The sequence below is a fragment of the Doryrhamphus excisus genome, unplaced genomic scaffold, assembly GCF_037039965.1.
Source record: "Doryrhamphus excisus strain RoL-2023G ecotype Guam unplaced genomic scaffold, RoL_Dexc_Guam_v1.1 HiC_scaffold_24, whole genome shotgun sequence".
Classification (NCBI taxonomy): domain Eukaryota; kingdom Metazoa; phylum Chordata; class Actinopteri; order Syngnathiformes; family Syngnathidae; genus Doryrhamphus; species Doryrhamphus excisus.
The window spans coordinates 1,944,576-1,959,818 of NW_027621862.1; the positions used below are offsets into that span (position 1 = coordinate 1,944,576).

General features: G+C 40.2%; 1 protein-coding gene across 33 annotated transcripts in view; it reads left to right on the plus strand.

Moving 5' to 3' along the window:
• The window catches only part of tcf7l2 (transcription factor 7 like 2), a 124,889-nt gene that overhangs the window by 45,446 nt on the left and 64,200 nt on the right, over nt 1-15,243 (plus strand). For 22 of the 33 annotated variants that reach the window (XR_013625728.1, XR_013625727.1, XM_078788698.1 and 19 more), the window contains exon 5: nt 8,878-8,937. The exons of the other annotated variants lie outside the window; for them this stretch is intronic. Coding sequence is in view for 20 of the 22 variants with exons in the window: in XM_078788698.1 (XP_078644824.1) it covers nt 8,878-8,937 (60 nt within the window). In the remaining 2 variants the exon portion in view is untranslated. The remainder of the gene's footprint in view (nt 1-8,877; nt 8,938-15,243) is intronic. 33 annotated transcript variants of the gene reach the window in all.

Sequence of the window (15,243 nt, forward strand, 5' to 3'; positions counted from 1 at the left end):
AGCATGTTTTTGGAATGTGGGAGGAAACCGGAGTACCCGGAGAAAACCCACAAATGCACAGGGAGAACATGCAAACTCCACACAGAATTGGGTGAGGGTGGAATTGAACTCGGGTCTCCAAACTGCGAGACTTTGATAATGATTTGGAGTGCATGAGAAAGTGGGACGGAAGATGTAGCTCTCTTTCACCACACGGTCATTGGACACAATTTGGAGTCGCCAATTAACCTAGCATGTTTTTGGAATGTGGGAGGAATTGAACTCGGGTCTCCGAGCTGCGAGACCCGCGCCAACCGCTCAACTACCGCGCAGCCTTCATTTTGTGCATTTATATCACAAAATGTAAACAAAAGCTGGAAGTCAGTTCTGTCACCGTCTGTGACATCATCAGCAGTTGACGCTGTAGTTCTTTGCCAACTAACACAGTTATATCACAAGTCAGCTGCAAAACAACTTCGATAATGATTTGGAGTGCATGAGAAAGTGGGATGGAAGATGAAGCTCTCTTTCACCGCACGGTCATTGGACACAATTTGGAGTTGCCAATTAACCTCGCATGTTTTTGGAATGTGGGGGGAATTGAACTCGGGTCTCCAAGCTGCGACGCCCGTGCCAACCGATCCCCTCTGCAGCCTTCATTTTGTGTATTTATATCACAAAATGTGACAAAATGTAAACAAAAGCTGGAAGTCAGCTCTGTCACTGCCTGTGACATCATCAGCAGTCGACGCTGTAGTTCTTTGCCAACTAACACAGTTATATCGCAAGTCAGCTGCAAAACAACTTCGATAATGATTTGGAGTGCATGAGAAAGTGGGACGGAAGATGTAGCTCTCTTTCACCGCACGGTCATTGGACACAATTTAGAGTCGCCAATTAACCTAGCATGTTTTTGGAATGTGGGAGGAATTGAACTCGGGTCTCCAAGCTGCGACGCCCGTGCCAACCGATCCCCACTGCAGCCTTCATTCTGTGTATTTGTATCACAAAATGTGACAAAATGTAAACAAAAGCTGGAAGTCAGCTCTGTCACTGCCTGTGACATCATCAGCAGTCAACGCTGTAGTTCTTTGCCAACTAACACAGTTATATCACAAGTCAGCTGCAAAACAACTTTGATAATGATTTGGAGTGCATGAGAAAGTGGGACGGAAGATGTAGCTCTTTTTCACCGCACGGTCATTGGACACAATTTAGAGTCGCCAATTAACCTAGCATGTTTTTGAAATGTGGGAGGAATTGAACTCGGGTCTTTTAGCTGCGAGACCTGCACGCTAACCACTGTTTTATTAGACATGGAGTTGTTTTTTTTTTTGCTACAACTAAGAAACTAATGATGCTGAACCAGTCCACCTCTAAAGGTGTCTTTGTTTGGTCAAGAAAAACTCTTGAACTTGATAATAAATAACTCAGTAGGTTGTGTTATTTTTTATTTTTTTACTCCCCCCCCCCTTCAGCACACAGGACGCAAAGCTCCAGGGTGTTGCAGCATACACACACACACACACACACACACACACACACACAAGTTGCTCTTAGCACAAGTGATGAAATTGAACGTGAAACCCAGCTTGTATTGTTGGCGCCTCTTCTTTCCTGCTGCTCGTTGACTGAGAAGGAGGCGTTATTGAACGTTTCCCTGGTTTGCATCATACTGCCTCTGTTGCATCCAGCAAAGCCAGATTCCCGCGGACAGCTGCGTGCATGCCGATGATAACCCCACGTGGACTCCCGCTGGTGTCGCTCAATCAATCTTTTTTTTTTTGCCTCCTTGTTCCAAGTACGTGATCGCCTTATCAATAAGCTGGGCTGTAAACAGTAGTTTCTCTTTTGTTTGCGAATTATAAGAAATACCCGAGCACCTTGACCTCTCTCGATAAGAAGTTAGTCGATTGGCCGGCCAGATAAGAGCGAGGTGAAGTTATTCGTAACAATCACCAGGGTGACCGCGAAACACGGAGGCAAAGATACAGTTAGTGGACTGTAAATAAAACCAGGTTTTGGACAAAGTTCTCAACTTATTTTGAATTTTAGGACAAAAAATTTCTCGGTGGTTTCAGTGAGTGCTGTCAAACAAATCCTTTGACACTACCAGCTGCAGTCAATCGCTATATGTATGTATTTGACTTTGCATGGCCTCATAGGTAAAGGTTCGATTCCCCTTTGTTGTTTTGACATCCAATTGACAGCATGTCAATGCATTGTCATAGAATACTACAACTCATTGTTTCTACTTTTGGTCTTGATACCGCTTATAGTTACGAGGCTCGCATGGGGTGCTGGAGCCTATCCCAGGACTGGTGGCCAGCCAATCACAAGGCACATAAAGACAAACAGCCATTCACACTCACATTCATACCTTTATACAATTTGGAGTCGGCAATTAACCTAAAAAAAAATCATAAATTAATTAATTGATCGCTGTCTTGTGGTTGACTATAGCCTATTATTAGTCAAATCAAATACTGCAATACATTCATTCATTTTCTACCACTTATCCTCACGAGGGTAAGCATATCTCAGCTGTCTTCGGGCTGGTGGCCAGCCAATCACAGGGCACATATAGACAAACAACCATTCACACTCACATTCATACCTATGGACAATTTGGAGTGGCTAATTAACCTAGCATGTTTTTGGAATGTGGGAGGCAAACGGAATACCCGGAGAACACCCACGCATGCACAGGGAGAACATGCAAACTCCACACAGACACTGCCGAGGGCGGAATCGAACTCGGGTTTCCAAGCTGCGAGACCCGCGCCAACCGATCCCCCTTCATTTTGTGTATTTATATCACAAAATGTGAGACAAATCGACGCTGTAGTTCTTTGCCAACTAACACCGTTATATCACAAGTCAGCTGCAAAACGACTTTGATAATGATTTGGAGTGCATGAGAAAGTGGGACGGAAGATGTAGCTCAATTTTATATCTTTTGGTATACTTGAGCTTTAGTCGAGGTTGTCGGATGAGTGTAGAAAAACGGAAATAATCTCAGCCAGGCTGACTGGCCTATCTGAGGGGCACGCTGTATGCCCCCTGTTTACCATGCGCTCAAAGGAGGCCAGGCGGGGCCTTTTTGAAGTGCCTGACCACCCCGCAGGCAACCTCCAAACCTGCCGCTGCTGAACTTTTATGCCATTGGCTGGAAGTTATACAATATTTATCCTCCTATTGATGTTTTTTTTTTTTTTTTTTTTGAGGAAGTGATCTCGAGCAATATCTCACAGCTCCGGAGGGATGACCCATAAAGCTTGGTTCATGCTTGGGTCCGCACGTTCAGATGTCGGCATCCACGCGGTCCAAATGTTCCTATTGTTGTAGTCAAAATGGTTTGATTACATGTAATACAGATATCCTATGACACAAATATTCAATGACTTATGGATAATTAGTTGCTAAGATGTGGGCCAAATGTGGCCCGCAGGACACCAGTTTGAGGCCCCCGCCTTGATATGAAAGTTTAATGTTAGTGCGGCCCGCGCAAGTTTGATACGGATGCTGTATGGTATCATGTACCCAGAAAAAATTATTACGTTTGATTCATGTTCATGTTAAAGGTTAAATAACTGTTAATAGTTATCCTCCCTATCCGTGTGGAAGTGGTAAGTTTTTGGCTATTTAAGTTTAAATTTTTGCGCAATATGTTGTAAATAAAAAGTATAAATGTGACTATAGTCGTGTTTTGTCATGTCTACAGGGCTCTAATAATGCTTTGTTCATTTTAATCTGAAAAAAATCATTTGTCTACCCACCAACTATATGTGGTTTCTTAAGTTTTTATTATTTGCTGTTTTATTATTATTATTATATTTATTTATTACTGATTTCTTGATTTGTTTGTTTATTTTTCATCTTATTTTGTGCAGAAAAATAAAAAATAAGATATTTGAGAACCTTGGAATGTTTTTATCAGCGCTTTTATTGTAGAAAATCGGAACCAAAGCACTGAAAATGTTTGTATATTTTTCTGTTTTTAATAAATGCATTTTTTTTTTTTTTTTTTGGAAAACCCAGTCTCACCCAGACCCTAGCTCCAGTGGCCCCCAAGTAAATTAACGAGAATCTGTGGTATATTCCGAATTCCTGTTTTATTGTTGTATTGAGTAAATGAATTGTTTCCATAGCAACAATGTACTTGACTTCTTTCAACTAACATGACTGTCATCATGTTAGCAAAACCATGACGTAATTTATCAATATCAAGTAGGCGGGGACCTGAAATGACACAAGCTCAGATTGGATACGCCACTCTCGGAATTAGGGCAGAAACATGTACATGTCAAATGTATAGAGGAAACATTCACACACACACACACACACACACACACACACTCATAGTGTAGCCCTCGCGTCTACAGCCTAACAATGTCTCCATTGTCCCGTGTCCTTTCATTGGCAGCAGGGGATGGCTGGAGTGTTAACCATTTCCCGACTGCGTGCCTGGGTGTTATTGTGTCGGAGGCAGCCAAGAAAGGTCTCGGGGAGTGTATAATAATTAGCACGGAGGAAGTGATGGAATCTGTCCATTTTTACGGCTGACAGGACCTCCCACCTGAGTCTTTACGAGCATTCGCTTTCACTTGTTCAATTTACCTGGGGGGCCACTGGAGCTAGGGTCTGGGCAAGGCTGGGCCGCATCAGGTTTTTAAAAAAAAAAAAAAAAAATGTATTTATTAAAAACAGAAAAATATACAAACTGAAAAATAAATAAACAAATCAAGAATAAAGAAAATCAATCAGTAATAAATAAATATAATAATAATAATAAAACGGCAAATAATAAAAACTTAAGAAACCACATATAGTTGGTGGGTAGACAAATTATTTTTTTCAGATTAAAATGAACATTATTTCCTTTAAACTTAAATAGCCAAAAACTTACCACTTCCACACGGATAGGGAGGATAACTATTAACAGTTATTTAACCTTTAACATGAACATGAATCAAATGTAATATTTTTTTCTGGGTACATGATACCATACAGCATCCATATCAAACATTAAACTTTCATATCAAGGCGGGGGCCTCAAACTAGTGTCCTGCGGGCCACATTTGGCATTATTAGAGCCCTGTAGACATGACAAAACACGACTATAGTCACATTTATACTTTTTATTTACAACATATTGCGCAACTGCAGGGTCTCGAGACACATGCTAACTCGCAAAACTAGAGAGCTAGCGACCTAAACGGTAGCCTTCAAGTTATTTCCTTTCAACTTAAATAGCCAAAAACTTACCACTTCCACACAGATAGGGAGGATAACTATTAACAGTTATTTAACCTTTAACATGAACATGAATCAAACGTAATAATTTTTTCTGGGTACATGATACCATACAGCGTCCACATTAAACTTTCATATCAAGGCGGGGGCCTCAAACTAGTGTCCTGCGGGCCACATTTGGCATTATTAGAGCCTTGTAGACATGACAAAACACGACTATAGTCACATTTATAGCCAAAAACTTACCACTTCCACACGGATAGGGAGGATAACTATTAACAGTTATTTAACCTTTAACATGAACATGAATCAAACAGCTGACAGGACCTCCCACCTGAGTCTTTACAAGTATTCGCTTTCACTTGTTTCTGCAGAGGACTGGAAAGTGGTCCACATGGTGGAAAAAGAACGGTATTTTAGACAAACGTTCAGGGGAAAAGATGTAACAATGACTCTAAGGATCCAATACAATGAGCCAAAGGAACTGCATGGATATGCAAACTGCTCTGCTGGGTCAGTGTTTGAATAGACAAGACGCTGGATCAAATTCACTTTTCTTTGCTGGTTCTTTCTATATTCTGGACAAACGGGGACAAAGGGGGACTTCCTGTGGTCTGAATGAAGCGTGCACCTGGAGTGGACAGACAATCGCGCAGAACTGTGGGGGGGCCCGGTTGTTAATGAATGACTCTGTGGTCAACAGGCACCACCCACACACTGAAGACGCTTAAGACCACTTTACCTAGACGGCATTCCCTTCCCTGGCCTGCATGTAATCCAGATGTTTGTTTGGGAAGGGTCACGGGGTTACATCATCACTCCAAGCCCATGTCGAGACGCAGTGTCTGGCCTGAGAGCACCTTTTAGTCATTGTGTGTGTGTAAGGGTGGTGTCTGGACGGCGTACGGTTCCCGTAGACGATTCATTCAGTGTTGACTTTGTCAGCAAGGAAACAATGACTGAAGACGCCTGCTGATCCTTTTAATGCGCTGCTTCTCAATTATTTTCTGTCGTGATCCCATTGGGCGACAGAAATGGTTTTTTTCCGCCCAATATTTAAAATACTTTTGAGAAACTGACAATATCCATCAATAGCAATATCTGTTTGTACTGTATATAGACCAGGGGTCTCAAACTCAATTTACCTTGGGGGCCACTGGAGCTAGGGTCTGGGCAAGGCTGGGCCGCATCAGGTTTTCCAAAAAAAAAACAAACTAATTTATTAAAAACAGAAAAATATACAAACTTTTTCAGTGCTCTGGTTCCGATTTTCTACAATAAAATCTCTGATAAAACATTCCACTGTTCTCAAATATCTTAATTTTTATTTTTCTACACAAAATAAGCTGAAAAATAAATAAACAAATCAACATTAAAGAAAATCAATCAGTAATAAATAAATATAATAATAATAATAATAAAACGTCAAATAATAAAAACTTAAGAAACCACATATAGTTGGTGGGTAGAAATTATTTTTTTCAGATTAAAATGAACAAAGCATTATTAGAGCCCTGTAGACATGACAAAACACGACTATAGTCACATTTATACTCTTTTTATTTACAACATATTGCGCAACTGCAGGGTCTTGAGACACATGCTAACTCGCTAACTAGAGAGCTAGCGACCTAAACGGTAGCCTTCAAGTTATTTCCTTTGAACTTAAATAGCCAAAACCTACCACTTCCACACAAATAGGGAGGATAACTATTAACAGTTATTTAACCTTTAACATGAACATTAATCAAACGTAATAATTTTTTCTGGGTACATGATACCATACAGCATCCATATCAAACTTGCGTGGGCCGCACTAACATTAAACTTTCATATCAAGGCGGGGGCCTCAAACTAGTGTCCTGCGGGCCGTGTGTTTGAGACCCCTGCCGTAGACGATTCATTCAGTGTTGACTTTGTCAGCAAGGAAACACTAATTACAAATTCATAAATGTTGGCAGGTCTGCAATAATATTGGAAAACCGCCCCCTTTTCCAACCCCGTTACTCACACCCGGCCCAATATTAGAGAATCAGTGCTTTAATGTCGGAATACTTCAAAGTGATGTTTGGACCACAACTTTCCAATAGTACACAGGTTGCTGTCTGTATGTTGCGGTTGCATAATCTCTATCTGCTTGGAACAAAAGTATGTAAAAAAAAAAGAATAGCACATACAGCAAGTTATTTCAGCTGCCCCTCAGGGGGTTAAGTGCAAGTGCAAATAGAACAGTGCTGAGAGAAAGTCGGACAATAGCACTCAGGCTCTGGTAAACCAAAGGTCATGTTGCTATTCCCTGCAAGTTCTTATGAGAAATGAAAAGACTGTAGCCCTGTACACATGGAAACCAGGGGTCTCAAACATGCGGCCCGCGGGCCAAATGTGGCTCGCAGGACACTAGTTTGAGGCCCCCGCCTTGATATGAAAGTTTAATGTTTGATATGGATGCTGTATGGTATCATGTACCCAGAAAAAATTATTACGTTTGATTCATGTTCATGTTAAAGGTTAAATAACTGTTAATAGTTATCCTCACTATCCGTGTGGAAGTGGTAAGTTTTTGGCTATTTAAGTTTAAAGGAAATAACTTGAAGGCTACCGTTTAGGTCGCTAACTGTCTAGTTTGCGAGTTAGCATGTGTCTCAAGACCCTGCAGTTGCGCAATATGTTGTAAATAAAAAGAGTATAAATGTGACTATACTCGTGTTTTGTCATGTCTACAGGGCTCTAATAATGCTTTGTTCATTTTAATATGAAAAAAATAATATGTTTACCCATTAACTATATGTGGTTTCTTAAGTTTTTATTATTTGCTGTTTTATTATTATTATTATATTTATTTATTACTGATTGATTTTCTTTATTCTTTATTTGTTTATTTATTTTTCATCTTATTTTGTGCAGAAAAATAAAAATTAAGATATTTGAGAACAGTGGAATGTTTTAGCAGAGCTTTTATTGTAGAAAATCGGAACCAAAGCACTGAAAAAGTAATTTTCTGTTTTTAATAAATGCATTTTTTTTGGAAAACCTGATGCGGCCCAGCCTTGTTGCCCAGACCCTAGCTCCAGTGGCCCCCAGGTAAATTGAGTTTGAGACCCCTGACGTACACCTATGTGTAGTGCTGTGTGCAGACAGAACCACATAACATAGCAAACAATGGAAAAAGTCTTGCCTTGTCTCCACAAAAATGTCTCCGGAAGCCATTTTCAGGTCACACGGAACGTTGTTTCTATTTGGGCGAAACACTGAAATGATCAAATCCTTCCAACATTTTGACTTGAAAATGTTCCTGTGTTTCTAGCCCCTTTCTATTTCTATTATCTAAGTATTAAAATGTGGCTACCAAGAGCTAAGATGTTCCAAAGTGTCGTATTATTGTTTAACAAGCAGCCGGCCGGCACCAGCAGCCATGCTATGAGCAACAAGCGAGTGTTCCCTTCATGTAAAATCACTAATAATGGACTCGAACATGCACCCAGGAGAAGGCTTTACCAGCAAGAGACAAGCTCGTCCTTTAAATAAGTCAAAAACCAAGGGATGCAGGCTTTCCAGGGAGAACATGTGTGTGTGTGTGTGTTAAGAGATTCCGAGAGATTCATATAATTGTGTGACTTGGGAACATCCATCTTTGCCTTTCAGGGGCCCTTCTGCTGGGAATTCCCTGGACAGTCAGATCTGAGCCTTCACCAATTTCATTTGGTGAGAGACCTTTGAATTCCAAAAATATCTTGCAGGATTTTTTTGGTTGATTCCGCACCACACCAATTAATTAACACCTGCTAATTTGATGATGATTTCAATTGAAATGAATGGATCTTGTTGATGCTGATGATCACGCTGTGTTTTTGCCTTCTACTAATTCAGTGCCGCTGAATTGTGTGATGTGTTTTTCCGAGCAGTTTGGTTGTGGGAATTTTTGAACTACTCATACATTTAACCAAACTAAACTTTCTCTTTCTGGATTTCTTTTGTGTCTCATGCCTAATTGGCCTGGATTAATCTTGTATTACTTCTTTTTCCGAGTGATTTCACCAGCTTGCTGACATATTCTAATCTCCTTTTTCCGTAAAAAAAAACGATTAACTCCATAATCCAAGCTTGTTGATCACCTAATATGTGTTGTCATTCTGAGAAATGTTTGTCTTGATCTGACGGTCAGATTAAAACTCTGATCCGGATCGACAATTACTTTGGTGCTTAGCGTTCACACTGTTATTTTTGACCAAAGACCAAAGTCCGCACAGTAAAGGACATACATAAAATAATTGGACATCTTTTTTGCTGCGTTAAATGTGTAGATTATTTTTATATTCTGATATATTTACTAACTTATCTTTAAAAAATATAAACGCAAAGAGATGCAATGTATATTCTCATATGGGGCGGCATGGCTCAGGTGGTTGAGCAGGACAGTGATAGTAATCTGCCACTGAAACTGCAACAATTGTAAATAAAGTTGACATATAAAGGGAAAACAACAAGAATACTATTATACATATTTACATAAAGTCGCATAGAATCGAGGATGAATGATTTGCTCAGTCTTTTGGTTGAGCAGGACAGTGATAGTAATCTGCCACTGAAACTGCAACAATTGTAAATAAAGTTGACATATAAAGGGAAAACAACGAGAATACTATTATACATATTTACATAAAGTCGCATAGAATTGAGGATGATTTGCTCAGTCTTTTGGTTGAGCAGGACAGTGATAGTAATCTGCCACTGAAACTGCAACAATTGTAAATAAAGTTGACATATAAAGGGAAAACAACGAGAATACTATTATACATATTTACATAAAGTCGCATAGAATTGAGGATGATTTGCTCAGTCTTTTGGTTGAGCAGGACAGTGATAGTAATCTGCCACTGAAACTGCAACAATTGTAAATAAAGTTGACATATAAAGGGAAAACAACGAGAATACTATTATACATATTTACATAAAGTCGCATAGAACTGAGGATGAATGATTTGCTCAGTCTTTTGGTTGAGCAGGACAGTGATAGTAATCTGCCACTGAAACTGCAACAGTTGTAAATAAAGTTGACATATAAAGGGAAAACAACGAGAATACTATTATACACATTTGGACGACAGCATTCACAGTTGAACAAAGGCACCGTACTAGTAGAGCAAGGACACCAGAGTTCCTTTTAACCCAGGGGCCTCAAACTCAATTTACTTGGGGACCACTGGAGCTGGGGTCTGGGCGAGACTGCATCAGGTTTTCCAAAAAACCCTCCCAAAAAATGCATTTATTAAAAACAGAAAAATGAATAAACTTTGCTTTGGTTTCGATTTTCTACAAGAAAAGCTCTGATAAAACATTCCACTGTTCTCAAATATCTTACTTTTTTATTTTTCTACACAAAATAAATAAACAAATCAAGAATAAAGAAAATCAATCAATCAATCAGTTATTTCCTTTAAACTTAAATAGCCAAAAACTTACCACTTCCACACGGATAGGGAGGATAACTATTAACAGTTATTTAACCTTTAACATGAACATGAATCAAACATAATAATATTTTCTGGGTACATGATACCATACAGCATCCGTATCAAACTTGCGCGGGCCGCACTAACATTAAACTTTCATATCAAGGCGGGGGCCTCAAACTAGTGTCCTGCGGGCCACATTTGGCCCGCGGGCCGCGTGTTTGAGACCCCCGGTGTACTTTGTGTATTATGTTTTCACACAGTAATGCAAATACTTGTGTATTCAACCAATCAACCAATTGAATTATCCAGGATGTGTTGATTTTTTACCTTTGGTTGACTGTAAATAATAAGACAAAAATAAGATTAAAAAAAAAAAGACAAAATATTTTGCTTGAGTGTAAGCATTGTGATTTTTCTGCATAACAAAAAAAAGTGAAGTCGTTTCCTGTCTGCATGCCATGCCGCCGCGTCCCTTCGTGCGATTGCGTCCTTGCTAGAACTTGTTTGACGAGGTCTGGCAGGATCATATTTGGGTGCGCCCGTCTGTTTTGCGTGTGTGCATTGGTGTCATACAAACACACTTTTCACATCCTTGCCGTTTTTGAAGGCGTGTCCCGAGTTTCGGATGACAGGTTGTCGGGTCAAAAACGTCACGTGTCGGGCCTACAAGAGCATGAACTTGTTTCACCCTGAAGCGATGCTAAGTAGGTGTCGGATAAATGTGTTAATCACGGTTTAGTCATGGTTTTACGGGAATAATAAGGGTCAATAATCCAATTTTTGATGGCCTAACACGACACAAATATGTTAAAGGGTTGTTCCCTGCATAGTCCAGACATTGTCCCGTTGAGTGACAATAGCCCCGTGTTACTGTATTCACACTGGAGGCCGTCTTGCAGCCAAACGTGTTTTGACAGAACTCCAGGTGTCTCATTGTTGGCTTTGGCATGGTTCAACAGATTTAGCAATTAGCACTGGGCCAGGGGCACGGGAAGGGTGCTAATGCTGGAGGCGGACGGGGAACAGAGGGAAGAACTGCAACAGGACAGAAAGAGCATGGATGAGGTTTTAGGGTTGGCTGTGGTTTTTTTCACCCCAATAGGACTTCGTCACAAGGAAGCGAGGTCCGATTCTGATTCATTGTGTGTTCATTTGTAGTTCTTTCAATTAGAGCTATGGACCTTGAAGACATTTCTGGTATTGTGTTGATGTTCAACGATCGGAGTGATGCACAAAAAAATGCCTGACTGCGTGTCTTCTCTTCATGAACCGCCGTACACAAAAGGCTGAATATTTACCTGTGGTATTATTCTTCTGACTAACACGACACATGGAAGGCTTGTTATTGAACTGTGATGCTGCTCCTCCAGGAACATGGAGGAACATGCTCTTGTGTTATCAATCCAGTCCAGTCTAGGTCGAGGTTTAGATGAACACCCAGGTACTTCTAAGATGTGACTAACTATCCCTGTCCCTTCCTGGATGTTCATTGGTGATGGGACCGCCGGAGAAAGTCCATAACCAGTTCCTTGGTATTGTTGGCATTGATGAGGAGGTGGTTTCGCTGGCACCAGATCACAAAGTCCTAAAGGAGTTTTCTTTATGACTAGTCGTCCCTTCCTTTGATGTTCATTGGTGATGGGACCGCCGGCGAAAGTCCACAACCAATTAAATTAAAAATTAAATAAAATTTTAATTTAATTAAATTAAACTAAATTAAATTAAACTAAACTAAATTAAATTAAATTAAATTAAATTAAATTAAATTAAATTAAATTAAATTAAATTAAATTAAATTAGGAAAGCAGGAAGTGAACAAATGTAACTAATTTAATTTTTAATTTAATTTGACTATTCGATTCAATTCAATTTAATTTAATAAAAAACAAAATTATACTAGAAAGCAGGAAGTGAACAAATGTAACAGTTACTGATTGTAAAAGTACCAGATGGAGGGGTAGGATTTAATAAGCTTTGCTTCTTCCTACTCCTTTTGGACATGTGGAACTGTGAACTGATTATGGGATGCACTCAATTGTAATCTGATGCATGTTCAAATGAAATAAAACCATTACCAATTATCCAATGGGAGACTAAGGGCAGCAAAGTGGATTCTGCGTTGTAGAATGCTGCCGCTTCAGGAAAGACCTTCAGGAGTAGTTTTCCACATGACTGTCGCCTTCATATACAATGTTAGGAAAGGAGAACGACTGAGACCACTTAGTGTCTTCTTGACATTCAGGAATATGTTCCTTAATGTTGAGTTCATCCGTTGTGCGGAATCAATACAAACCACACACAACAAAGTGTAGGCGGGTCAGGGTTTCTCTCCGAATTACGGTTTTCTGAACTTGTAATTGGATTGGATGCCTTTTAAAGGTGAAACAAGGAGGATATTCCCCCATCGGACAAGTTCTGGATGAGTACACCGTTGCAGTGAAATTTGAAGTGCATATGAGTCCATGGAGGAATGCTGAGTGATTCCATAGAGCACTTAATTCGGTTCCTTGTTTATACCAGGAAGAGGGGCTTTTCTTTGAGGTTTGCAGGGGTGAACACGGACTATCTGCTCAATTCTGTTTTTCCAGCGACGAGCATTGTCACCGCTCTACAAAAAAAAATGCTTTCAGGTTCACCGGACCAGACAGAACCAGACTAAACCTCCCCAATTTATTGTGAAGTTCCGTAAAATACATAACTGAACTCCTGTTGTATTTGTTTGGCTCAGGTTTTCATATATTTATTGTTGTATTTTTATTATTTTTTTAAGCTTAATATTGGTAGACATTGTCCAAGTTCCAATGTCGGTCTTTGTTTTGGAAAGAATTTGATGTTGGGCGTATTTTCCCTATCAGCATGATTCCTGTTCGGTCCTGGGCAAATCACAAACAGGTGATGATGCGATCAGACTGCTTGCATACCTGTGCAGGTGTGCACATGCTTGACTAGTTACTCACCTTGCCTTTCAAAATAAACTAATTGAACAGCTGGTTTAAAAATCTCCTCCCGAAATCAGTCAAGTGGTATCAGGAGGGGGGGGGCGTGTGATCGGGTGAAAAGGACAGTTGGATTTTGCAAGATTAAGGGAGGATCATCATGTTCGAAGGTTTAGAACGAAGGCAATGATGGCTCAATCCTGATGGCATATTGGCTGATTTTATTCATGGGAGGAAAAGTGGAAACTAATAATACCGGAGACGAGGTTATAAATCAGTGGTGCTCGAGCCACTGGGCGGCGGACCGGGTACGAATCGGTGAATGTTCTGCAAAAACATTCAGATGTATTTGTTTATAAATAACCATATCAAATTTAATAAAAGGAACTACCTGGAACTCAAATACATCCATTCATTTTCTGTACCGCTTGTTCTCACGAGGGTTTCGGGCATGCTGGAGCCTATCCCAGCTGTCTTTGGGCGACAGGTGTGGTACACCCTGGACTGGTCGGCCTCAAATACATTGGTCTTGTTTGCTACTCCTATTATTATGTTGTTGTGGACTCTTGTAGAGCAGCTACATGCAATAACCGGTGCAGTAAGCTTTCTAGATCTTCCAAAATTTGCACCTATTCCAGCTGTATTTTTATTGGATTTTTTTGTTTCCTGCCAAAACGGCCTGTTTTAATTCATCCAACACACAGCCTGCCTTAGTGATGGGCACTCCCACTCTGCTGTGGTTGGTCACGAGGACTTCCGGATGCTGCCGAACACAACTTCATAGGAGTTGATGAACGGTATAGGAGTTAATAGGAGTAAATAAACATGTGAATCCGATCCGGAAGTCGAGACCGGATAGTCTGAAGTGTCTCAAATAAGAGGTTTCTTCAAGGCGTCTCTGAATGGTAAGTTGCTTTAGCATTTTGGCATTAGGTTGGCTACTAGCAACACCAGAATTAGTGAGCTTGTAATTTGCACGACCAGAAAATTTGGAATGGTGTTGAACTTCAGCAACTGTTTGTCGGCTAGTCCAACTGCATAATGGTCCATGTTCACCAAACAGTCTTGTGTGAAATAATGTTCTTTTGCCGGTATCGGGAATCGGGAACACCGACCACTTTTACCTGATGTTTGCCTTGTTAGGAATTGTCACTAAAAAATGTAGCTTCCCCTTACACCTGCAGTGAACGGGAAGCAGAGCTTAGGGGAGGGCGGAGAGGGTATCAGGCCTACAGCTCACGCCCATATAAGGAAGCCCGGCACTCTGTGATGTCACAGAAATCAGGTGTTAAAAAAAATCTCTCAAACAGAGCGTTCGGAGACTACATTTATAGGTCAGAAAATTGGAAAAAGCACAATAAATCCCCTTTAAGATCGGATTCCACTACCAAAACAAGACTCAAAGACTCATTTACGCACATAAAAACAATTTTTATTTCAGGAAAACAAACTCCAATGGTGACTCAATGTTCATTTTACACGTTATTTGATATTTAACCTTTCTTTGTATATATCAATAAGTGCATTAGCTAACTATGGATTACTATGAGGTCTGGAGTGGGTCCGCCGTTATTGTTTGTCGAAACCGCAAGCTCGGAGAAGAATAAACAAGGCTGTCA